The sequence below is a fragment of the Osmerus eperlanus genome, chromosome 20 (assembly GCF_963692335.1).
Source record: "Osmerus eperlanus chromosome 20, fOsmEpe2.1, whole genome shotgun sequence".
Classification (NCBI taxonomy): Eukaryota; Metazoa; Chordata; class Actinopteri; order Osmeriformes; family Osmeridae; genus Osmerus; species Osmerus eperlanus.
Window position 1 is genome coordinate 7722046 of NC_085037.1, and position 26032 is coordinate 7748077.

At 43.7% G+C, this 26032-nt stretch overlaps 2 protein-coding genes across 5 annotated transcripts; one reads left to right on the forward strand and one right to left on the reverse strand.

The window, feature by feature from the left end:
• illr4 (immune-related, lectin-like receptor 4) lies at nucleotides 1–3362 on the forward strand. 4 transcript variants are annotated; one of them, XM_062487062.1, is made up of 7 exons: nucleotides 1–109; nucleotides 479–556; nucleotides 1099–1263; nucleotides 1940–2020; nucleotides 2334–2488; nucleotides 2686–2816; nucleotides 2955–3361. In XM_062487062.1, the coding sequence occupies exons 1-7, from the start codon at nucleotides 43–45 to the stop codon at nucleotides 3112–3114; spliced, it is 837 nt and encodes a 278-aa protein (XP_062343046.1). In that variant the 5' UTR covers nucleotides 1–42; the 3' UTR covers nucleotides 3115–3361. The 4 variants fall into 4 exon arrangements, with proteins under 4 accessions (XP_062343046.1, XP_062343045.1, XP_062343043.1 ...); XM_062487061.1 differs by having other exon boundaries at nucleotides 29–556; nucleotides 1099–1227; nucleotides 2955–3359; XM_062487059.1 differs by having other exon boundaries at nucleotides 29–556; nucleotides 2955–3354.
• Nucleotides 3339–25801, reverse strand: zmym4.1 (zinc finger MYM-type containing 4, tandem duplicate 1). The gene is made up of 33 exons (XM_062446065.1): nucleotides 25574–25801; nucleotides 25270–25369; nucleotides 24914–25071; nucleotides 21293–21420; nucleotides 20865–21168; nucleotides 20673–20764; nucleotides 14380–15124; nucleotides 14139–14222; nucleotides 13686–13744; nucleotides 13483–13629; nucleotides 13313–13367; nucleotides 12896–13142; nucleotides 12484–12691; nucleotides 12180–12383; nucleotides 11367–11517; nucleotides 10943–11058; nucleotides 10670–10858; nucleotides 10265–10415; nucleotides 9000–9172; nucleotides 8752–8893; nucleotides 8357–8488; nucleotides 8214–8251; nucleotides 7888–8032; nucleotides 7605–7717; nucleotides 6805–6997; nucleotides 6486–6695; nucleotides 6230–6345; nucleotides 5718–5886; nucleotides 5337–5488; nucleotides 5142–5256; nucleotides 4802–5050; nucleotides 4480–4603; nucleotides 3339–4362 (listed from the first exon to the last, which is right to left on the reverse strand). The coding sequence occupies exons 1-33, from the start codon at nucleotides 25764–25766 to the stop codon at nucleotides 4113–4115; spliced, it is 5652 nt and encodes a 1883-aa protein (XP_062302049.1). The 5' UTR covers nucleotides 25767–25801; the 3' UTR covers nucleotides 3339–4112.
• Between the last annotated feature and the right edge of the window lie 231 nt (nucleotides 25802–26032).

Below are 26032 nucleotides of genomic sequence, written 5' to 3' on the forward strand. Positions count from 1 at the left end.
CTTCTTATTTGTTCAAAATGTGTTTGACCAACCAAGCAAATCATGTCTGAGGTATTGTATGCTGATGTTAATTTCCAAAAAAAAGAAAAGGCTAAGAGAGAAAATGATGGTAAGCTCCAAACATGGCATTTTATTTGAACACACATGCAACATTATGTGGTCATGATAAATTGTTCAATTCAATTGTTGATTAATTCTGGTTTAAATATATATTTGACATGCCTAGAAAACATACAAAGAGCGATATCTACATTGCATACAGTGAACTGCACAACCCATACACAATGTTAAGGCTAGGCTGAAATGGGAAGCCTACTTTTATGTATTGTCTGTTCCAAAGGACGTTACTGGTGTCAGACAAATATGACATCATGTCCTAAATCTACCAATTCCTTTACTAACCAGCATAGAACATGTATAGATAAGACGGAATGCTTGAGTTTTTCATTGACTCATCATGGTTGCTTTTGTATTGGAGATACATTGTCCAATTGTAAGGACACCACATACGCCGAGATAAATTTCAACAGAGGTGATCAAAACCAGTCCTCCAATGGTGAGTAACCTGAAAAGTTACCCAAAGTTTAATGTGCGTTTGTGAGTTTAATGTGAGAGTGTATTTGTGAGTGTATATGTGTGTAAGTACATATATGTGACATATATGGACAAGAGCCAAGTTTGCTGAGGGAAGCTATCTGTCAGGTGACTGACAGACTAACTGACTAAGCTATTGGGAAATAAATTACCTTATAAAAACTGGCAGACAAAACACAAAAAACATTTTAACTCACAAATACATTTTTATTCATATTCAAATTTCCATGACAGGCCCATACATCTTGATCATATTATGTAGGACAAATTTCAGGTATACAATACTCCTGAAAGAATACAGGCACAAAATTATCAGAAAATGATGAATGTGGACCAAGGCCCACTTCTGTGCAAGGCTTCCCAGGAGCTATTTTCTTTTTGACAAAATTAGTGAATAAGGCATTCTTAGTTGATTGTGGTGTACAATAATTTGTAAACATAACTGTATGGGACCTATCTAGATTTATAAAAAATATAAATAATCAAACATACTGTGTTCCTCAGCTGGTAACGCTGCCTCCCAGCAGCAGGTGGGGTCAAAGGTCATCCCAGGAGGTCGCAACCCAGTAAGAGTGGGTCTGGTGGTTTTCGGTGTTCTTCTGATGGGTGCCGTCATCACTCTCGTGGTTGTCTGTGAGTGGGACTGGAAGTGGTTCATTCATTTCAAAGGTTATAGAAGCACAGGAAATACTTATACTGTATACATATGACATGGCATCCCTGAAGCCCTCACTGCAAGAAGGCTAAAAGTTTAGATGATTGAGGCCTTCATGACCAGTTGGTGATCACTCCCCAGAGAACTGATTGAAAGCAAGCGAGAGAGACACAGACACACACACACACACATAAACAATGTCTCATAGAATGTTTCCCAATTCTGATGGGGGGAGGGGCTTAACCAGTGGCTCACGTTTGAGTGTGTATACCACCGCTTGAGGGTTTACCTCAGGGGTCTGGGTCTGAATCTGGTCCAGGCCCTTTCCTGCATGTCCTCCCCTCTCTCTCCCCTTCATTTCCTGACATTCTTCACTTCACATCCCAATAAAGCAGAACTGCCCTAAAAAATGAAAGGAGGGAGAACTTACTTTTCCAGGCACAAAAGCTGTTGCACTGTAATATGCATTACATGCATGACCAGAACATATGGAGGGTATAGCTCAGTGGTTAGAGCTGTACATTTCTGTAGATAAGTGTCTTTTAAATTAAAACATTAACACGGTACTCTTGACAGACCATTAAATTACAAAAATATATTGTTCCTGACCTAAAGTGAAAGCGTTAAATAGTTTTCTGATTATCCTTAGCCTATTTTAAATGCTAACTAATATTGATTTTTATGAAATAGATACAACAATCAAGAGTGAACATCTACAAACCGAACATCTTTCAAATATGAACAAAACCCTTATAGAGAGGAATCACACAGGTGAGAACAGTCTATGCATGTTGATTTTGCACCAGTTCATTTTTGTGAGTTTTCTGAATGTTACAGTGTTATAATGCATTAAACATTGATGTTAACTTATCAACATAAAAAGGGGGAAACTATTTGAAGTATGTCAGTTGAAGCTGAAGGAAGAACCACGTCCAACTGATGTTAATAAAGGTGTGAGATCTCATGCAGGATGTTTCCCTCAACACACTCACTGTATCTCCATGTCATTAGTTTACTATGAGGGGATATGAAGTTGTCCCATACTACTCAGCCCATGAATGTCACTTCACAATTCTGTGTGCAGACGGCAGAAAGGAGCCCCAATGTGTCCCTGACTGGAAGTACTTTGGAGGAAAATGCTACTACTTCTCCTCTGATATGAAGACCTGGGCTGAGAGTAGAGTTGCCTGCATCTCCAGCGGAGGTGACCTGGTCATCATTGAGAGTGAAGACGAGCAGGTCAGTTTCTATTGACTCACTATGATGATGGATTGTGGATGGACTGTGATTAGATCAACTCACAGGTACATGTGACTTGCTGCACAACTTTCAGTAGAATTGCACAAATCCAAGAACAAAAATTAAAATGATTTAAAAAAACTTCTGCACATGGGTGGTAAAATACACAGCACAATTAATCTTGACATTGTATTTAGGACTTCTTGACAGAGGAATTTGTTGGCAAAATAAAACCTGACAAACCAGAAGAGAAGTTCTGGATTGGGCTGACTGACCTGGAGACGGAGGGAATGTGGTTATGGGTGGACAATTCCAAACTTGATAAAAGGTTTGGTCAATCTCGTAGTCTATACATTTTACTTTTACAGTGCAGGTGTGATGTACTATAAATTTGAAACATTCACTTTGATGCAGGGTTACTTATGGTTGTATTAATTATAACCAACTGTGTTCTATTCTTATGCAGTTTCTGGTTAGGTAAGGAGCCTGATAACTGGAATGGAACAAATAATGACCAGCTTGAAGGTGAAGACTGTGTTAGAATGGGGGAACTTACACCCATCAAAAACTGTTGGACTGATATATTTTGTTCTAAACCTCAAAGGAGAATATGTGAGTCAACATAAATAGAACAATATGCTTGAGTAAAACCTAATTGTTTCTAAATATTTCAAGTAGCAGTTGGTTTCTTTGTCTACGTTAGTGATTAAATGAGCATCTAAATACCTTTGTGCAAGAGAAATGTTAGCATGCATAAACATGTTATTGTGATGGTGTACATACACTGTAACAGAAGCTTCGGAGATAATCCCAACATTTATTGATTCAATTAAACATCAAAAGGTACCAATCTGTTTTGAGGTTTTTATTTAAAAAAAGAGTAATAATAAAGCTTTCAACCAAACACAACCCGGAGCCTTCTATGAGTTGAGACTATTATGAAAGACACTTGTTACTGTATCAGTCCAAACAAACAACTTATAAATCATACAGCACAGGTATGGCCTCAAGCTTAGAGAGAATTGTCTCACTTTCCTCATTGATAATAAAACTATCAAAGTGTTGACATAATGTCAAGGAATACACACTTGCATTCCCACGTCTAACAATGTCAGATGACATTGTTAGACGTGTCATCATACATGTCAAACGTCAGGGATTCAGTTGTTATGTTACAAAGTACAGCCAACCTACCATCTTACATAATGACAATACATAAACTACAGCTCCTATCACATGAAGTGCATCACTTGAAGATTTTGAACCTTCATATTATGAGCATTATGACAATTCCTTTGAATAATGTTTGATGGTTAGTTTGTTTTTCAGACTAGTGTTATTTCCGTGGCCCTGACAAAACCACACTGATCCTCCAATTGCAGCATGGAGATCGAGAGCTGAAGACGCTCTCCATATCCTAGCTACGCAGCAGCTTCATACTGGGTGGTAGACACACGTACACCCCTCTGCTTCAAAACCTTGACATGAAAATCCCGGCGGTCAACCATCCAGTCCTACCTGAACAGCATGGACAGTATGTGTGTGTATTTGCATGTAAACAAGGTGTGTGTGTGTGTGTGTGTGAGCAGCTGGTCAGTCATGCCGTCCTCTCACATCGCAGAGGTCAGTCTGAGGCTTCGTCATCATCACCCTCAAAAGCTGGAGGGGAGGACGCCTCGTCCTCCATCTTGTCTCCCTCTCCTCCCTCCTCCGGCCTCAGATGCATCTCTCGGACTGTGAGGATGCGCGTGAGCATGGTTTCCATGGTGGTGTCGTCGAGGGGCGTGGAGGAGAACCACAGGGGGCTGTTTGGAACGCAAGAGCGTTCTGGGTGGAGGTAGAACACGTTGGTCCTCTGCTTCACTGACTCTGAACTGGAGGGAGAAGAGACAGTGACACTGTTGTTGATGTGGTTACTACGACAACTAAGGCAGGCTTTGTGTGGTAACGTGAAGTGAGTGAGTGAGAGAGTGTGTGCCTGCATCACTCACCACTTTGACAGGTAGAAGTCGTAGAGTCGTACAGGACAGCGGAGAGGGTTGTCATTGTTCTCGACCATCTCCAGCATCTTCTCCTGCTCCTCCCTCTTCCTCTTTGCTGTCACTCCTTCTGCTTCTGGAACATTCATATGGATTATTCACCCTTAATGTGTTCTATAGTATATAGGATATGTAATAAATGGTAGGACACCATAAAACGGAAACAAAAATAAACATTGTGTGCGTCCATGTTTAACGAGTTTACGTCGCATAATAAGTGTTGCGCTGCATCATGAAAGGAAATCATGACAAAATGAAAAGGTAGTGTTCATACCAGCGGGCTGATCCTTGAAGGAGAGGGGCGGGTAGAAACGCAAGAAGTTGGTTTTGGAGCCATCGAAGCTGGAGCGCGTGCAGCGCATGACGTGGCCGAAGGAGAGCTGGCGATGCTGGTCAGGCGTGCGGAAGTGGAAGTACTTGGTGCAGAAGAAGAGGAGGGTGTTGAGCAGCACGATGGGGGAGTAGGCCCCCAGCTGCTTACAGCCCCACAGGTACTCCTCCTCCACCCTAGAGTGGACGTAGCCTGTGTGGGGGTGGGGTGGGGTTAAGCACTCTTCCACAAAAGACATGTTGATTGTGTAGGTGTGTAAGTGTGCGTTTATGTGTGCGTTTACCACTGTCTGTGATGGTGGGTTCAAAGTCCTTCAGCAGCTTCGTGATCTCCATGGTGAACTTGCTGTAGAACAGATCGGTGAAGATGTTCTCCATGCGGGAATTTTCAAACAGGTGCTGCGGAGTGAGAGGGGGCGGGTTATCATCCGGCGGCCACAAACGACAAAGCAGCATGGCTGCGTGCTGTGAAGTCTTACCTGCTGCAGCCCCAGGCACAGGTAGAACAGGCTGTCTGGGGAGTAGCGCTGTCCGTTGGGGCGCTGCACCTCACTGATGAAGCGACAGAGGCCAAAGCCCAGCTCGGCCGTGGTGCACTTGAGCACGTCCTCCTTCAGGACCATGGGCCGAGCTGGGACCAGAACAAACACAATGGTTAGGCTACGTCTCAATAGGACCAAGCTCAAATCCATATAAGGACAGAACAGTGATGGGGAAGTAAAGGGCAGTTGCGCGGGGTGAATGCGCCGATGTTGGAGACACCCTGAGGTTAGTGTCATGACTATACTATACCAAGGGACAGTGAGTGTGACAGCGCGTGCAGAAGTTGGAGAGTGTGTCCATAAGTATTTCAGACTCACAGCCAAACCGAGGGGCGGGCTCCACATCTGGCCTGGAGTTCCTCCATTGCACCCATCTCTTCCAGGCGTCCACCCCGTACATAAGCTGCAGCTTGGGGGGCTCTGTGACCCCCACCTCCTCCTGCACCCCGCTCGGTGATGCCGCAGACGTCTGTGTTTCATGACCCTTCTGGGAGAAATAACAGAAGTGAAGATCTTTTGGTTAGTGACACACTAAGTGTTTTGTTGATGACTGTGGTTAAAGCTGTACACATCTAATTGCCAAAAAAAACATAAGTCTGCAATCAACAGACATAAGTGTTGCAGTACTCGGTCAAACTAAATTCTCAAATGTTAACGATGTTGTTTGAACCCATAGATGTGCCACACTTACTTACAATACCACCAGTACATATAAACGGACAGTCACCATGTCAATGCCTCAGTACTCAAGTACTTTTTCACAAATTTGTCACGTGCAGTTACTTTTGCTTTGTATGACAAAAGTTAAGGGGAGATCAATACAAATGTACCTTTTTCTTCTGCTGAACCTTCCTGCGGGGTCTTTGACGTGGTGGGGAGCGGGGGGCTGGAGGGCTGGGGGGCTTCTGGGCCTGCTGCCTCCAGTGGGCCATCAACTCCAGGGTTTCTGTCAACAACAAAATACACACAAATGAAAACACAAACCTTTACTGTTTCTTATTCTTTTTATGAGTATCATTATCATACAAATTACTTTAGAAAATGTCCCATGTAGCCCTGGGGACTAACATAACTCCCCTCTCTCACCAATGGGGAAGTCAGATTCGATGTCCAGGACAGGTGGTTGGGCAGGGGGATCTGGTTGGCCGACAGGGATGTCCACTTTTGATGGAAGCGTCTCTCTAGCAAAGGGCAGATTGGAGGGGGGCCCGCTGGGGGCACACTCATCCTGCCAGTTGTTGAGGAAGGTGGCGATATCGTCGGTGTCCAGGTCCTCACTGTAGTTACTCACCCGGTCTGGTCAACAACAACAAAGCCCAAGAACACTTTGAGATGTGGGGATGGGGGTCCAACAAGAGGGAGAGGAGATTGAGGCTAAAATAGTCAAAGGGGAAAGAATCTTCACCATCTTGTATGGGTGCAGGGGTCTGACCCGGCCCCGGCCTGTCCTCCTCTCCGTCCTCAGCCACCATCTCAGCCATCAGGAGGATGTCGGCCTCAAACGGGTTGGAGGGGATCTTCTCCTTGATCTCCAGGATGGTCTTCACGATGCTCTCCGCGTTGTCAAGGGTAACCGGCAGGAACATGGGCACGGGCACCTAAGAAGGGATGAAGGGGGTAGCGGAGCTAAGCTCAAGTCGTTCCATCCCTGAACGACAAACTGTATACATGAGTACTTGTGTGTTTAGATAAGAGACAAGTGTGTCTTTTCCAAAAAAGAGAATCAAAACAGCGTGCCCAATATCTCTAAATGACAATTGGGCACACAAACTCTCCAAGTCACTGTAAAGACAAGGGAGCATCTGTTACAGACAAATGTTTATGAATAGCTGATATATATTTATATGTCCATGTTGTTGTATGTTGTGGTTTGTCTTTCTTTGTCTCCCCTCAATCCCAGTTCCATTCAGGTGTCTGTACGTGTTAGGAACAGTGAGAAGGAACGGTGTCACTATGTACTTTTTGTGAGAATTATTTGGAGTAAGTAGGTTAATTTAGCCATTTGTGTTTCTTTGGTACCATTCAGTTCCCTTTCTCCGCTGTGTCGTTGTCGAGAGTGTTTAAATAAATCTCCACCGTAAGCATTTGAGTTTCCTGGTTACTGTGTTGTCATGCGCCCAACACATCCCTCCCCCTGTCACACTTTGAGAGGTGTTGAGTGATCTATGTGAGGTGTTGAGTGACAGAGATGAGGGAGGGACTTACCGGTATGGGGAATCCCACAGGATTGGGGGCGTACTGGGCATAGAGGTTCATAGGGATGGGCACGTACACTGGTACTGGGATGGGCAGCACAATCACCTTGGGGGACCTCTCATCTGTGGAGCCGTACACACACAGTAACATAATGACGTGTCTCTCCAGCTCGTGGAAAAGCAAATCGGTTTAAAGAAGGTTTGTATGTTTAATCAACTGCAAACCAGCACTACCATAAACCCAAAACTAAGGTCCAAGTTAGAAAGGGGGTATGTGTGCATGCGTATGTCACCTGTCTGAGACTCTGAGTTGACCATTTGGGGTTTACACACAATTCCCTTGTTCTGGACCATGGGCTTGCAGAGCAGAGCCTTGTTCTTCAGAATCCTGGGGGGTGGGGCAGGGGGGGCACGAGCCATGTCTGTCTGGGTGCTGGCCTACACCAAACCAGAAAGTTACTTGAAGTAAACTGAAGTGATTTTTAGGTCGCAATACATTCCTGTAATCCCCCCCCCCAAAATCTGTTGTTTAAATCTTGTATAAATTGCAAAAACTAAGGATAAAATCTAACACAATTGGAAAAGGTCAACTTGAAGGTATTGTCTGCCTCTAGCTTACATTTCCAACGATCTTCATGAAAGAACCAGGAACAGCTGCTGTAGAGAGAAGTATGAAGCCATCAATAGGAAGTTGACAGTTGAGTCAGCTATGTTACAATGCGATTGAGTCAGTGGTTCTCTTGGTATTTTGGGCTTAGGTACCTTGTAGGGCAATACTGGCTGTGGTTGTGGGCTGCTTCGTGGGTGCGCTAGCGAGGGAGACCACATTAGCGATGACGGGAGTGTACCTGCTAGCCACTGTGGTGCCTACTACAGGAGCAATGGAGACAGGCACTGGAGGAACATGATGAAGAGAGAACGGAGGGAGAGGAGTATAGAACAGGAGAAGTAAGAGAGATGAGTGAAAGAATGAGGAAGAGGAGGAGGGGAGAGTTCAAGGAAGAAGAGAGAAATGAAACAAGGAAGAGGAAAGGAGTAAAAGATTACAGAAAACCAACCGTATTCGCTGTTCTAACAACAATAGCTCAAATTTTATCACAGAAATGTGACTAAATGAGACAAGAACACTGTGGGCTCTTGCTGTGTTTTAGCCCTACCTCTGGTTTGGTTCTGGCTAAGGTTCTTCTGGAAGCAGAAGTGCAGAACACACTGGAGGTCACAGAAGTGTTTGACCTCGCCCAGCATGTGCAGTGTCTCTGTCAGCTTCCCCTGGCGCCCGCACTGGTCACACTTCGCCACCTGGAGGTCAGAGACAGGAATGCCAGTTGGTGGGCTGTATGTGTGTGTGATGATGTGTGTGTGTTTCTGTGTGAGTGTGTGTGTGTCAGGCTGGACAACTTCTCACTTGGCAGAAGAGCATGGTGAACTTGGACCTGCATGACTCAGAGCAGAAGTCCTCGTTCTTGCCTCCAAACTGTCCTTTAACCAGCTTCTGGGAGGTGGAGGCACAGAAGGAGCACACACGACAGTACTGCCCCCGAAGCTTTTCCAGGTCCAGGTTATACAGCAGCTTACAGCCTGGGGGGAGGAGGAATGCTTGAGTTTATAAGAGAAAGCCAATTCCAATGTCTCCTGATACCATCTGAAGGAATCGACAGTTGCAACTAATAAGCCGTATTTAATTGAACATATTCAAATTAATTCGATAAACTAACAAAATGGACAGGACAAGTCAACAGTCCGGTCAGGAGACATACTGTGTTTTGTAGGGCTTTCCCCACTCAGTCGACTAGTCGATTGTTTGGTCGATATGCTCTTGGTCGACTAAGATTTTTTTTAGTCGAGCAGCCGTATGGAAGTGTGAGATCTGATTCCCACTCGTGTCACCATTGCTGAATTAAAGAAATGTTCTACAGAAATTGTAGATTATATTATTTAAGACAAATAAAGCAACACAAAAAAAATATAATAATAAAAATATATTTTAAAGTGTTACTGTTTTCCCTTTCGTTAATCTGCGTTTTGTTTAGTTTTTTGCACACGGCACATGAGCACAAGCTGTTAGCCTAAACTCTACCATACGTTGTCTACAGTTGGTGTTATTAATCCTTTAGGCAAAATGGCAAAGAAATCTGTGGTATGGAAGCATTTCATCAAAGTACCAGATGACTCAAAACATGTGGAATGCACACTTCAACAACGGTTTATATTCCATAATTCAACGTTGAATATGATGTACCACTTATAAACTGTAAGTTGGCCTACTTCGCTAATGCATGCAAACACTCAGGCCTTTTTTATTATATCGGCATTCGGTAACAACAGGACTGGTGACACGAGGCTTACTATTAGTAATAGCTAATTTTATAGCGGCTGAATCTGGAATGTCCAGCAGCTAGCTCTACATTGAGTCAGATCGGGAACATGTTTGTACATTTATGTTTGTCTAGTTGTCAATCATCCTTCTTACGTATGCATTTCTTTCAGATTATCTCTTAAAACAATGAGGTAAAACATCACACAAAATGGTTTGATGAAAAACATTGTGACATTTATAGAAGAAAAAGAACGTTTCAAATTAGATTAGTCGATTTTCAGAAGTGTTCAGTCGAGTCTTGGTTGACCAAAGAAAATCTTAGTCGGGGCCAGCCCAAGTGTTTTGTTAGTTACCTTCACTGCAGAAGGAACAGTCCTTGGAGTTGATCCTCCTGACTTCATAAATAACCTTCTCAATCTTGCAGTACACACAGCGGTCCATCACAACGTTGGTCTTCTTGCACTCCTCAGAACACGCAGGGCCACATAGGAACATAAACTTGTCCTGAAAAGAACAAACACATTTGAGTTTAGGGATGTGCACTTTGGTCATATTGACAGCTCAAGTTCTCCACAGAGAGAGCTTGCGTGCTATTATGACTTGGACTAAAAACTTCACACGTGTTGTCATCAATCACTGCTGACACTTGCGAGGACTTGATATTCATGTCTATTGCTCGGTTAGTTTTAGCCATAAAATAAGTGTTTGTCTGTGCATGTCCCAAATTGAATGTGTACAGAAACAAATAGAAGAAAAACCTTGAATTGAAGGATCTCAGGCTTAGTAGTGTACAAGCGGTCACACTGGGAGCACGTTAGCTTGACAGGTCCCTGTGGTGGGGCGGGCGCCGTCTGGCTGGTCTGTGATTGGACAGGGGGTGCAGGAGGTGGGGTGGGCTTTTGTACCACATTCACCGGGTTCTGCTCATTGCTCTTGTTGAACTGCTCCTAAGAGATCAGAGGAAACCATGTGATCACAGCATAAAGTGTAAAGAAGTGTGTATTTTAGTGTGTGCGCGTGTTCTAGCATACCTGGAACGTGAGGACGCAGGTCAGGGTGCAGAAGTTCCTGATGGAGGAGTCAGACATGGCGAGGTGGAAGGCTGGCACTGACTTCTGTTTGCAGTAGTTGCACTCCACCAGCCCACCTAGGAAGGAGAGAAGAGAAAGGAAGAGGGTAGACAAAGAAGAACAATCGTTTATGGAACTTACATTTTGTGATACACACAAACACAAAAGTGCAGGGAGCCATGGAGCGCACACACACATGCAAGAGGCGTCCATCTCAAAAATTCCTTCTCTGCCTTTTTGACTGCCCCGTCCATCCTTCCTCCCAGGGTTGGCCGGAGCAGTGGACAGCCACTTCAGCAGCGCCTGGGGACCCAGTCCAAGCACTCACCTCATCCTGGCCAGGTACTGTGTGTGTGTGTGTGTGTGTATAGTCAGTCAGGTGTACCTGATGAGCTGACACTCTTGATCTTGTGTGCGGTCAGACAGGTGCTGTTGCAGAAGAGGTCCGTCTTTCCCTCCGGGTCAGTAGACTCCACCATGTCTGACAGCGGCTTGGACGTATGACACATAGTGCAAGGGGTAGGGGTCTTGCAATTCTGCAAGATACAAACGGATAAGAGATACAGTATGGTAACAGGTAGATATTTCTAGAAGCCTTAGACTACAAGAATATTCTTTCAGACTTTAGCTTGCAAACCATATATTAGCTCTACCAGTTAACCTCTGTGCTGGCAGTCCCCTGTTTCTCTGTAGATTACAAGAAGCACTGTGTGGTCACCTGTTTGTATGTGGCCTTGCAGGCAGCCCTGTGTGGTTACCTGTTTGTATGTGGCCTTGCAGGCAGCCCTGTGTGGTTACCTGTTTGTATGTGGCCTTGCAGGCAGCCCTGTGTGGTTACCTGTTTGTATGTGGCCTTGCAGGCAGCCCTGTGTGGTTACCTGTTTGTATGTGGCCTTGCAGGCAGCACTGTGTGGTTACCTGTTTGTATGTGGCCTTGCATGCAGCCCTGTGTGGTTACCTGTTTATATGTGGCCTTGCAGGCAGCACTGTGTGGTTACCTGTTTGTATGTGGCCTTGCAGGCAGCCCTGTGTGGTTACCTGTTTGTATGTGGCCTTGCAGGCAGCACTGTGTGGTTACCTGTTTGTATGTGGCCTTGCAGGCAGCACTGTGTGGTTACCTGTTTGTATGTGGCCTTGCATGCAGCACTGTGTGGTTACCTGTTTGTATGTGGCCTTGCAGGCAGCACTGTGTGGTTACCTGTTTGTATGTGGCCTTGCATGCAGCCTTGCAGAAGCTATTGATGATCTTGTCCACCTTCATCTGAGGGCTCTTGTCCTGGCAGTAGGCTCCACAGTTCATACAGGTGGTCATGCACAGCTGTTTGGAGGTGCGGAAACTCTTGAAACAGCTGTCACCACACAGCTTGTATACAACACCCTGGACTGTCACTTCATGTTGCGTCTGTGTGTGTGGGCAAAGAGCAGAGGGTTACCATTACAAGTGTCTTTGGGTCTTATTGAAAAGTGAGGTAAAAGAGGGAGACACACAAATCTCAACTTACAATGCGGGGGATTTTACAATAGCTGCACTTCTCAACGATTTTTGCAACGGTAGTGGTGAGAGTTGGGGTGGAGGAGGAGGAGAGGGTTAGTCCAGCAGTTTTCCTCTTAAAGTCAAAGGAAGAGAGGCAGGTGTTGCTGCAGAAGGCCTTCCTCGTTCCTGCCGTGTCCACAGGAGCCTTGATCATAGTCTTCAGACTGGTTATATGGCTGACAAGATGGGACAAAAACAAGATAGTCATAAGCAACAAAACTGGTAAAGAGGCAATCAATTCAATAACAAAGAAGATATTTTTAAAGTGTGTTGTAATCAACAACTGTGTGAACTTGGACAACCAAATGCTTTAGGTGGAACATAATTATCTTAATTCTTGAGCTAAAAGCTGAAGTCTCTCCCCCCTCTCCAGGACTCACTTGAAGCAGTAGTGGCAGATTGTCTTGTCAGGGGGCAAGATCTGGGAAGCAGGGAAGGGTCTGGTGAGGCAGGCAGTGGAGCAAAAGAGAGAAGAGGAACCCTTCTTTTGGTAGGCTGTCTGGCCCTTCAGAAGGGCCATCTTACAAGCTGCACAGGCCATGCGTGTGGAAGGGGGGATAAGGGGCAGAGCACAGGGAAGTGTTGTCTTGGGGGGGATGGGCACCGGCACGGGGCTTGCCATGGTCACTGGGGAATAAAAAAAAGGAAAGTGTAAAACAGTGAAGTGGGGAGGGGAGATAGAGAGAGGGGAAGAAGCAAACAATATTATGAGTAGGCATAAAAGTGGAAGGGTTTTGTTGGTGAAGTGTAGTTGTTGCTAGGGCAACGCGTTGTACCATGCTCCTTAATTGACTCACCACTTGGCGAGGAGGCCCCTCCCACCGAGAAGACGGCACTGATTTTCAGATTGTCCTGGTAACAACAAAGAGTACAGTATATGTGTATAAGTCGTTGACAGTAAATCTATAAAACGACAACATGAACCCTGCCTGGTTATCTATACTTTTCTAAGTGAGGGACACCGTACCTCCGCAGTCTCGGGTTCATCCTTGACTTGTCCTGAGGTGGAGTAGGGCACAAGGGCCTCGTCGTACTCCTCGTCTACAGGCTCATCCTTTACCTTGACCTGGGGGGAAATGCTCAGTTTAGACAAAGGAAGTTTCACATTTGATGACTAAGAAGAGTAGTATAGTTTACTCAGACTATTTTCAATAGTCTGTGATCACTCGCCTTCTCCATTTGTTTGCTTAGTCCCAGTTTAACTTTGTTCTCCAGAGCGCCGGTGCAGTCTTTACCCGTAGAAGGCAAAAGCAAGACAAAACAAGTACATTTATATAACGTAGCAGTAACACCATCCACATCACATAAGGGGTTTAACAAAGTTTGGATGTAGAGGAAGAGGGATAGGTGGCTTCACTTAACCCTTGTGCTGCCTTCGGGTCACATGACCCAAAGGTTCATAACGAACCATCGTTGTGTTTACCCAATTTTACCCAATACAAAAACAAATAAAAATAATTTTCTTTTAACCTTTGCAATGTGGGGGGTCTGAGACAGCCCACGGTTAAAAGAAAATGCTTCACTTTGTTTTTGTATGCGGTAAAGTTGTCGCAATACGACGGTGGGTCACAATGACCCGAAGATAACACAAGGGTTAAGGGTTCAATTTGTGACCCGTCTCACCAGTGTCGTCAGATTGGGGATCAGCTTTGCTGGAGGAGGTGGAGCCGGACAGGGGGTCTGGGTGGGAATCTTCTCTTATGGACACTGAGTGTTGTGCAACATAGAAGTATATGGACAAAAAAAAGCTGCAGCGTTATGGATAATACTGTGGCGTGGGCAAGTAACTGCATATTTCATTAAAAGTTTATAAATGTGTATTGTATATTGCAAGAGAGTAGAGGACGTCATTTTGTGTTTTTACCTGTTTTCACATTTGAGGGCATGGAATCACTGCTGTCTTCTTCAACGATGATCTTCTTTTCACCATCTTCCTGCTCTTCGTCTTGGTCCATAATTTCATCAGTCCCTGTGTCCATCCCCCCAATCATGTCAACACCCATATCCAGAGAGCAAAAACTGAGGGAATCTACACTCCCCTTTATGACTGAGCAAATTACTGGCATGCCCTTCATATCCTCTACATTTATCTTCCCATGCCGCTCCAACTCCTCCTCTCCATCTTCTTTCTGCTCATCATTCACCTCAGCCAGATGTTCGTCCTCCACCTTGATGGTGTTCACCTCCATCTCATCCAGAGCGTCCTCTTGGGTCTCCATAGGAGAGAGAGCGTCCAGGGGTGTCCTGGCGGCTGAGCAAGGTGCCTCCCCTGCAGCCTGAGAGGCCACTGCACTGCCTGAAACACTGGAAGTATGGGAGACAACCATGGTAGCCGTTTCTTCTGCAGCTGGTGGGGTGACTGTGCTGCTTGATTCACCTTCACCCTGGACTAATAGTGTTCCGTCTGTTTTTTCTTCAGGCTGTGATCGATCAGCAATGTCTGTTTCTAATGCCGATTCAGACATGGCACTGACTGTTGCTGTGGCATCTAGACTGGGCACGGTCTGTTGAGAAAGTTCTGGGCTCGATGTGTCTGAACTCACCGTTTTGCCCAACTTGTTTAATGGACCTTTCTCAGTGTGTTCCTCCATTTCCTGGTTTGTACGTTCCTTGAGTTAAGGAAATAAATATTGGGATTACAGATACTATCTTGCTTATGATGCATGATTATGATGAACGCATGCTGACTATCTCTTAAATGACAACAGTCCGCAAACAACATGCAGTGTTTGGCTGCAACCACCAAAACAATCGCAACATGGTGCAGTTCCATGCTAACATAGATGTAAACACATGGGAAAGAGTAGCTAACGTTACTTAAAAATCTATTTTTTGACGAATTTGCTTATTACCTCCAACTGAGTCGTTCCCTTTGGCTCTATCATAACCTGCTAAAGGTATAGCTACATGGAAGAATCAATAGCGTGCTACAGAGAGGCGAACTAGCAACATAGCTAGCTCTAACAAACTGAAAAGCCGACCTGTCTAACATTCACGACGTCCGCACGACACTTTCTCTAAAGACAGCTTGCAAAAGTCGAGAGTTAACTATCAAATGGTGCAAATATATTTGTATAGTGCAGAGACTAATGCATTTTTGCCATTTTTACAGAAAACAATGTGAACTCTAGTCTTAGCAAATGGATGTAGGCACTGCTTTGCAAGTAGTCCGAGATTCTCGCGCGCGACTTAATAATAGCCATGTTGCCAGGTTACTTCCAGAAAAACCCGCACTTACAATCGAAATCTGCATTTTGCTGGAAATTAATGGTACAAAATATAAAACGGGAAACTACAAACATTGTCAGTGGTAGTACTACAGTACTAAAAGAAGGAAGTTTGTGCGAGGTACATAATTCATATATGAATGTATATGTACAAATAACTCCGCTATGAGGAATATTTTGTTTACAATGATTTTCCCACATAAAAAGTATTTAAAAGGTCCTATGACATGTTGCTTTTTGGATGCTTTTATATAGGCCTTAGTGGTCCCCTAATACTGTATCTGAAGTCTCTTTCCCGAAACGAGCCAGTCCCACAATGAGCTTTCCTTAGGACGTGCCATTTCTGTGTCTGTAGCTTTAAATGCTAATGAGGAGGAGAGGCGGGGTTAGTGTGCAGAGGTGCACACTCATAGCAGAGAATGCTCTGCTCATAGTCATTTCAATGAGAGGAAAGGCGGATATCGCCATAATTAATACCAACAGCAGAACGGTTATCCAAATAACAAAGAAGTGTACCAAACTCGTGTTACAGTGTATACTTGATGCTATCTACCTTAACATTAGCAACAGTAACTGGGCTGTTAGCTGCAGAGCTAATTTTACAGGCACATTCTAAGGGTAACAAGCTAGGTAACCATATACAGTAAAGCAACAAAATGATATAGCGTTAGTTGACTTACTTGTCCGAGGTTTGTAGCTGAGCCGAGGAGAGTTGGTAACGATCCTGACTTTATTTTCAGACGTTGAGCAAGGCCAGCTCTGTATTGGCCCAAGTTTAGGAAACAGTCGTCAGTGAAATGTTTTGCGCAGACATACAACACTTTGGGAAGTTGTGTCGGCGCATTTCCAGAGAAAATGAAATTAAAATACAGGTTCTTTAGAGACTCGGATGAAGGAACTAAAAAAAGACTTTGGTTTTCATTTATACATCCAAACACTGAGCAACTGCCATGCTTCGCTCGTTTGCCAGCCATGATGTCTCTCGAGGAAAAACCTATATCGTGCATGCACGGTCGTAGCTCATTTTCTCATGGACGGGCCACATTCTCTGGGCGGGCATAGCAGGGAAAAGGGAGGTAACCTTTTCCCGTATGACGACATACAGGGAAGATTCCAGATTGGCCCATCTGAGCTTTCATTTTCTCAAAGGTGGAGCAGTATACCCAGGGCTTGGTTTACACCTATCGCCATTTCTAGCCACTGGGGGACCATAGGCAGGCTAGGTAGGGTTGCCACCTTTAATACTGAAAAATAAGGCCCATCTGAGCTTTCATTTTCTCAAAGGTGGAGCAGGATACCCAGGGCTTGGTTTACACCTATCACCATTGACGCCTGCCGCAGCGGGGGCCACACCCCTCGGGGCCACAGGCCCGATGACACAACTTAAAACATATTTTCATAAAAATATTAAGATTGATAAATGGACATTATAAAAAAGATCTGCTATTGAAATCAGTGTGAACAGATGCCCTCAGTCTCTATCACAACAATACACAGCTATGACGATAATAAACATAGGCCAACAAAGTTCGACAGTGAGACCACAAAAAATAGGCTTTTGGAGGAACTTGTGAGAACCATATTTTATTAACTTATTAAATTAACAGATCTATAACTTATTACCTTTAAATTAAACAAATGCTTTGATACTCAAAGTATACTGGAAAAAATAGATATAGTGCAGGAGATTTGCAAATGATCTTCCATGAACATGATAACATCAGTGGACCAGAAGTAGTAGTGTGCAGTATTGGGGCATGTAAAGTCTACTTCCTTTTATAAGTGTACTTCTTATTATGTGGGGGGTATCTGGACCTGCCTCCGCCATTCTTTCAAATTGACTCTACGCCAAGAGACCCGCCTTCCTCTGCCTCTGATTGGCCATGAACCTGATCAAACCAACAATGGCAGCGAGTATTACCCAATCAGGGGCAGAATAGGACGAGTCTTCACAGAATGCGAGTGGCATGATTTGCATGGGACGCTGCATTGAAGACAACTCGGAAAATACGGAACAAACCCGTCCCATATTGATTCAAAACGGGACGCGCTATTTTATTCTCAAATACCCGTCCCGTATTTTAAGGGACGGGTGGCAACCCTACGGCTATGCTTTCAGTCGCCAAGGAAATATATTGACCTACATGCAGAAAGCTTTACCTTGAGTGTTGGTCGAGTAAAAGACATGCATACAACTAGCTGACTCCAGCTCGTTGTCGCAGTCTCAGGATAAATAGTCAACACGGCATCACACTTTAAAGGTCCCATGGCACGAAAATGTCACTGAGTTTTTTTAGCCTGCCTATGGTCCCCCAGTGGCTAGAAATTGCGATAGGTGTAAACCAAGCCCTGGGTATACTGCTCCGCCTTTGAGAAAATGAAATCTCAGATGGGCCAATCTGGAATTTTCCCTGTATGTCGTCACACGGGGAAAGGTTACCTCCCCTTTCTCTGCTTTGCCCTCCCAGAGAATTTGGCCCGTCCATGAGAAAATGAGCCACGACCGTGCAAGCACGATATTGGTTTTTCCACAAGAGACATCATGGATTGCAAACGAGCGAAGCATGGCAGTTGCTCAGTGTTTGGATGTACAAATGAACACCAAAGTTTTTTTTTTGTTCCTTCATCCGAGCCTCTGAAGAACCAGTGTGTTAATTTCATTTTCTCCCCAAGTTTTGTATGTCTGCGCCAAACATTTCACCGACTGTTTCCTCAACTTGGGCCAATACAGAGCTGGCCTTGCTATATATACTTGATTTTCAGACTGAACGTCTGAAAATAAAGTCTGGATCAGTACCAACTCTCCTTGGCTCAGCTACAAACCTCGGACAAGTAAGTCAACTAACGCTAGGGGTGGAACGGTACACTGAAGTCACGGTTCGGTTCATACCGCGGTTCAGAAATCACGGTTCTGTACGAGTTCGGTACAATAGAGGGAAAAGCAAAACAAACCAGCTTCCTCTACGAGTGAATACGGCGCATTGAAGATGACATGTAAATTCCGATTGCGTCAGTAATTTATTTGGCCCTATTTGTATGTGTATCTAATGGTTGGTTAAGCACTGTAAGGAGAAGTTGAAAAACATTTTTTGTCTCGTTCCAGTGATTGGCACAACTGGGTGATGGCGTTGGATATTTTTTAGTCATTTAGCACACGCCAGATGCGTTATATGCTTAGCATGTTAGATGTATTTCCAGTCACATACCCCACAACCAGTGATGTGCGGTGATGTCAGTAAGAGGCTAGGCACTTAAATGGGAAAATGTGTCGAAACTTTTGACTGGTACTGTACATGTTGAAGAATACAGGATCGAAGTGCGCAAGTGAGTTTTTTGCTTGTCGTCGTAGTGAACGGACAGTAAAAGCACTGCTTATTCTACAATTTTTTTGTATTTGATTATGCGTAACTGCTACATTCGTCATCGTAACGTCTAAACAATTGCAATAACACACATATTGCATCTATAAATCACAAGAATAAACAGTAAAAATACAAATACAAGTTTATTACATTTACATTTTACATTTAGTAATTTAGCAGACGCTTTTATCCAGAGCGACTTACAGTAAGTACAGGGACATTCCCCCGAGGCAAGTAGGGTGAAGTGCCTTGCCCAAGGACACAACGTCATTTGGCACGACCGGGAATTGAACTGGCAACCTTCAGATTACTAGTCCGATTCCCTAACCGCTCAGCCACCTGACTCCACTTTTATTAAATAAAATGATTTAATAAAAATGTTTACGTTCGGATTTTGGCAGGGTAGGCAGTGCCTACCTTGCCTACCCGTCACTGCCCATAACTGCTGAACCACGCCGACACACAGTGCTCGTCTTATCCACCACTCTCTCGCCTGTACTACTGTAACTGAATGGGAAACCGAAGTTTTCCCAAACTTGCAATCTTAAAACGGCCGGCGGGTCCTCTATCTCTCGTGGGTCGCCACCACTCGCCATACTTGTCCTTAGTGCTGCTAGCTAGCCTATCTCTGACTCACGGCGGCGCCAATCAGAGCTTCAGATTAGATGTCTCGAAAGAACACGAGTATCTAACAGTAGTTTCCGCATTACATTAATTAATTTGCACACAAGTTTTATTTATTTGTATACCGTGTATTCTCCGTCTAATGACATGCACCGAACCCTGACGCCTGTACCGTACGCTTCGGTACGAATACATGTATTGTTCCACCCCTAACTAACGCTATATCATTTTGTTGCTTTACTGTATATGGTTATCTAGTTTGCCCCGCCTCTCTCATCCTCATTAGCATTTAAAGCTACAGACACAGAAATGGCACGTTCTAAGGAAAGCTCATTGTGGGACTGGCTCATAGTGGCTGTAATTCTGCACCAAGGCTGAACTTCAGGAAAGAGACTTCAGATACAGTATTAGGGGACCACTAAGGCCTATATAAAAGCATGCAAAATGTTCATGCCATGGGACCTTTAACCGTAATTTCTTTAGAAACCCCATTGACTTTTGCATATGATTTTGGAAACACGCCTTGCTGAAATGACCACTGCAGATACGCAGTCTAACCAAGTTTGTTGGCGTGAGAGGCCGATGTCTGTAAATACATTTGGGAGAATTTTCAGTGGGATTTTGGGGTTAATAGTGTAACGAAGCCTTAGAGTCCGGTTTACATCCAGGAACTGCACATTCTACCATGTTTGCTGTCAGACCTGTAAGCTCAAATAATAAATGACTACTTTTGGTAATGCACTCCCAAGAATCACTGTCACATTTGGAGTGCTTTCATGCTGAGGTTCAAATGACTGAACGTGGTGAATCCATAGTTGGAATCACATGATACATATTCAAATGTAACTTTTTAATATATGTTTTGTATTCGCTGTATTGTGAAATGTATTGTGCTGTATTTTAGAAAAACATCACCTAAATGTTTAACATGTGATGACACTCACCAACGTGTCAGCATGATCCAACTCAGCAGAATTCCTTCTTCTAATGACAACCTTATTGTCAGATTCTGAACTCTCTGAGAGGTATTCATGATCTGCAAAACACAAGACCAAATGCGTAGGTATGTAAATAATTGTGTTGATTATATGCTGTGTAATAAAAAATAATAAGTACTGGCTAAATTTGTCTCTGACCTTTAAATTCTTTTTCATAACATATAAAAAAGTTAAGTCGTTGATAGGCCTTGCCTATTTTTTCTTTATATTCCTTTAGTATAAAAGGTTTTTGTGTCCCTGGGAGAGTAATGACTTGTGATCCGTCTGGATATAGAAGGACGTACGGCCCTTCATCCACGTCTTTGTTGAAATCCTGTATTTGTTTCACAGCTTGCGTGAGGAGTTGTGGTCCTGTGATTTCCGTATGTGTGGGCAATACAACGGTTTTCCCACGTACTGGCGTAAACACCCCGTTCAGCATTGACATGACTCCAACATTTATCTTAAAGAAAAACAATATAAACAAATAATAAATAAATACAAAGCACTTTGGCAGCCACTGCATCGTATGATTATAACTGATTCATACTCAGCTGTATTAACTGAACACTCCTATATTTGCTCACCTGTACTTTCTTCTGTGGCTTTTTCCCTCCAAGGAAAAGGAAGGAAAAGTTTGATCTATCTTTCGATTTTTTCTTGCGCTTCCTGCCTCTTGGTGGCATGAACTGGTGCAACGTTGGGTTCAGTAACACTGTTAAAGCAACATAAAAAAAAGGTTGCCATTGTTTAAATGACCGAAGTAGTTAGAATGATAGCTAAGCTAAGTATACCCGAGCCAAGCTAATTTAGCTAAATAGCCAGCTGGCTAGCTTCATAAACGTTACCTGACGATGGTCCGTTCATTGTTTCAGTCCTGTCTTTTGGCTTGCTGGTCTCTTTTAAAATGTGAAATCTCTTGCCACAAACACTACAAGAATTCGGCAGATCAGCAAAATGCTTGCCACAGTAAGGGCAATACATGCTTGCAACATTTAGTGTTCTTATTTTCTTGTCGCCGTGCAATTCGTTTCTCTCCGGGCTCTTTAAAGGTGATTGGGCAATTGGGCATCCAATCAGCTACGAAAGTGTTAGTTACTGTGCATCCAATCAGCGACGAAAGTATTGTATCTACCCTTTTCCGTTTTGAGTTAATTTTGTTTCCCATTTGGGGGAGCTTGACTTTGTATTTGGGGGGAGGTGAGCAAGTTATCCTATTTGGGGGGAGTTTACCATAGACTTATTTTTAGTAGACACAGCTTATTTTCTCTTCCAAGATGGCGTCCCCATTCAGTTGTATGAAAAGTGCTCAGTTGCGCAGTGAGGCAAGCGAGAGCGCGAAACTACGGTGGCCCTGAAGTGCAAATCACACCCACTAATATGAGTGCATCCCCCAAATGAAAACACTCCCCCAAAATACGAGTCAACTCCCCCCAAATAGGATGACGTGCTCACCTCCCCCCAATACAGAGACACGCTCCCCCAAATTGTAAACGACATTACATTAACTCAAAAACACATTACATTAACTCAAAAACACATTACATTATCTCATAACGGAAAGGGTTGGTACTACACTTCGTCGCTGAATGAATGCAGTAACTTAGCCTGGTCCTAACCAGACTCTTGTACATTTCAGTTGTACAGAGAGTCTGGGCTCGCTCCATTGACAAGCGTTAACTTCCTTGAAGGCGGGTTGAAGTTTAAAACTATTGGATCTGCCCAGAGCCACTCTGGATCTGCCATAACCAATCGCTAGCGTTTGCCTTAGCCAACTCCTTCACGACTAACGGAGCTAGCTGGAAAATCAAACGCACCCTGTGGGGATCAAAGATTGTTCTTTCTCCGGCTTTAATTTCTGGATATTCGGCAGCGTTGCCACAACGGACCGTATGGCATCTTTCTCCACCGCCATTACGGAACTACAACACAAACTAGGTCACGACATCAAGAATCAGAATGGGTTTTATTCGCCATGAAAGTTTGCACAGACAAGGAATTTGCTTTGGCAGGAAGGTGCAAACATTAAACATATAGGAATCTGAAATTTAAATGAGGACTAACTATACTAAGGGTACATAACTAGAAAACTAAGGGTACATAACTAGCAATGGAATTAGATTAAAATAAACTATACAATAAAATATCAACGTCATTGTTCTCAGCCACTCCCTCTGTTAGCTGATTGGACAGGTAGAAAGTTAACCAAAGACATCTGACTTACGTCCCTCAAGCCAAGACACAGTACAGAAGCCAAATCTAAATTCGGCAGCAGTTCATGGTGTTTAATTGTAACTTGTTTAACTACATGCTCTTATGGTTCTTCCCTTTGGCACTTACTTTGGTTGTTCACAATGTGTGCTTCATGTTTTGGCTACTTGCAATGTTTTGTGGCTATCTCATTGTTATGATCAGTGACCTATGCACTTTGTAAAGCTCTCTCATGGAAGTCGCTTTGGATAAAAGCGTCTGCTAAATGAATAAATGTAACGTAAATGTAAATTGAGCGGAAGTACGTAGGAGGGCAGAGCCAGGCTAGCAGTAACTAACAAGAAATAAGAAGTTGGTCGCGAGCGTGTGTGCTAAGGCATTGCAGTAGCAGAATGGAGTACAGGTCCGATCAAGAAGCAGATACATCATGTGAACTTTACGAAAATCAATGTTATTAGTACTGTGTAGTATTCCTTTCACTTGTTTTTTTGAAATATAGGCCTATTCTAAATGGACATACATTCCACATACGACTCAGACTCACCAAATATACGTTGTTCTTTTTGCTTTGTGGTTAAATCTGCCTTAAAATACAGTAAATAAACTACAAACAACCGTTATGTATGTGTGCAACCATTTGTAAAACGGGCTACAGCAAAGGCAGGCAACTGTAGATTATCAAGCCTTTTCTCCTTGTGCTCATTCAGCTTCAGGTAAATCATGTAAAATAACAAATAATGTTCCCTTTTGTGCTTGTGCCCTGTTCGTATCTGCGAGCACATTTGCAGGCAACTTTTCTTGACGTAAGCAAATAAATGGGGTGCTAGTTTACCCCTTTCGGATTGGTTGGAAAAATTATTCTATGAAAAAGTTAATAGTATGAGCCAGGTTCGAGAATCGAACAAAAATTATTGGGGGAGATAGTTTTGGATATGTTAACTGGAGTTAACAGAAGAAAAACGACCGGGCGAGCCGGGTGCCTAACTGGAAATGCAATACCACCTACATCTACCGGGGCCGTTGCCTCAAGGCAAGGGGTGGGAGTCTGGAGTTTACTCGTATTTGGGGGGAGTGTTTTTATTTGGGGGATGTATTAGTGAGTGTGTTTTGCACTTCAGGGCCACCGTAGCGGCGCATTGAGGCCAAGCACCCAACCAGAGCCTGTTTACATTTACATTTAGTCATTTTTAGCAGACGCTCTTATCCAGAGCGACTTTTGTTTAAGGAGAGCCTGTCCACTCCCTATTAAGCCCCATTGTACCGAATTTGGTTGCAGTTCCACCAGAGTTCCACTGGGGGTGATCGTGAGCGAGTGCAAAATGAATGGGAGTCTATGGAGCTAAACGACTAAATTTGTCTCTTTTGCCTGATTGTCGTGGAGAAATCTCAGATTTGATTGTAGTTTTTGCATGTTCAACATGGATTATAGGTCGAAAGTTGAATGAACGTGTATTTATGTCCCTTTGATTTCTTACAGGGTGAATCGTTGTTGCCCATAACACGCTAGCATTCTGCTAATGAATGCTGATTGGTTAGTGAAGGACTGACTACGACCAGAAATCCCGCTTGATGGCATCCGAAGCAGAACCAGAATGTCAGAGCATTAGCAACAACATTAGCAAGCCAAAACTCTTTCTAGCATGTGTATTGACAGGGAGAGCCTAACCTGTCAGCTGTGTTGTCGATGCCTCGAGAGAAAAAAGGAAGTGACCAGAGCTTGCCGTAAAGCAGTATCTCTGGTCGTACAATGTGTATGACGTCATTGACATTTTGAAAGGCTTTTTGGAACAGAAAGGCAACTTTAAAAAAATCTAACACCCAGCAGTGTATATTTTTGTTGCCTCCCATTTCGAATTCAGAATTCAAATTACTAGACAAAAAATTATATCCTGAAAAAATATTATATCCTGGATTTTGAGGGGTATAGCTCCATAGACCTCTATTCATTCTGCACTCACTCGTTAGTGACTGCCCTACATTAGTTAAGATGTTCTTACCAGTGCAAGGACCAGCACCAGGCTCCATTCTGCAGTCATCTGAGGACAGGTAAGCTCCTGAAGATTCTGATGCAACCTCATCACTAACTTCTTTGGACTGCTGTACATTATCTGGTGGTCTGTGGGTGGTTTCTTCCTTTTTTCTTTTCTTCTTAAATCTGATACTCCGAGATGAAAGCAAACAGTCAGTCCAAAACAGTTTCGTGGCTTGGTAGATCATAGAGGTTATCAGGTACCAAAACCAGTCAAGTGTAAATTACATAGCATACCCCAGCAGGGTTCACATTCTCTGCATTTGGATGCATGCAATGTGATCCCAGTTAGCAACTAATTAAGGCTAAAGTGACAATATTTACCTCTCAAGTTTTGCATCGCCTTCGTTTATTTCACACTGGTTTGAGTCGGAAAAGACAGAAGGGACAAAGTCGGGATTATTGAAGTCCATAGATACCTCTCCTGTACAAAAACAGAGTATTCTAGTGATTGGCAGTACGTTAGTGTAACAGCTAACTCAAGTTATAGAAAACTTGAGTTTGCTATGCTATATAACAACGCTGCTATAACAATGTAACACAATTGAAGGTAAGTTAGCTAGTACGTTATTTTGTTGTTGTAAGCCAAACCGATTGATGTGTCTGATTTGGTGTAATGTTAACTTACCTGATATGAAGTGTGAACTGCAGAGCCGGGCATTTTTAATTTGATCCTCGTTCCAATCGGCTCTTCTGAGGGCTTGTAACCAAAGTCGTCTGCGGTTTGCATTAAAAGGAGTGTGAGTTGAGGGTATTCGGTAAAACTTAAGACCACTGTTCACAGATTTCCGATTCTGGCATCCCACAGCACAACACGACATTTTTCCGGTCGTCTTTTGCAGCCGACATGCGCAGTTGAACCTGCGTGACGTCGTGTAACGTAGGGTGATAATTGGTCTATTCAAAGAATGTCTAATATGGGGATAACTGTCACCAGCGAATGCTCAGAGCCTGTGTAAGGATATATTAGACATTCTCTGAAATGCTGCTGCCACTCTCGGGAAAACTTCCGGGTTCTGAAAGGGAAAAACTTGCCCGGGGCGCCAAATGTGCTAGGACCGCCCCTGAGCGGGATCTCTGGTCGTAG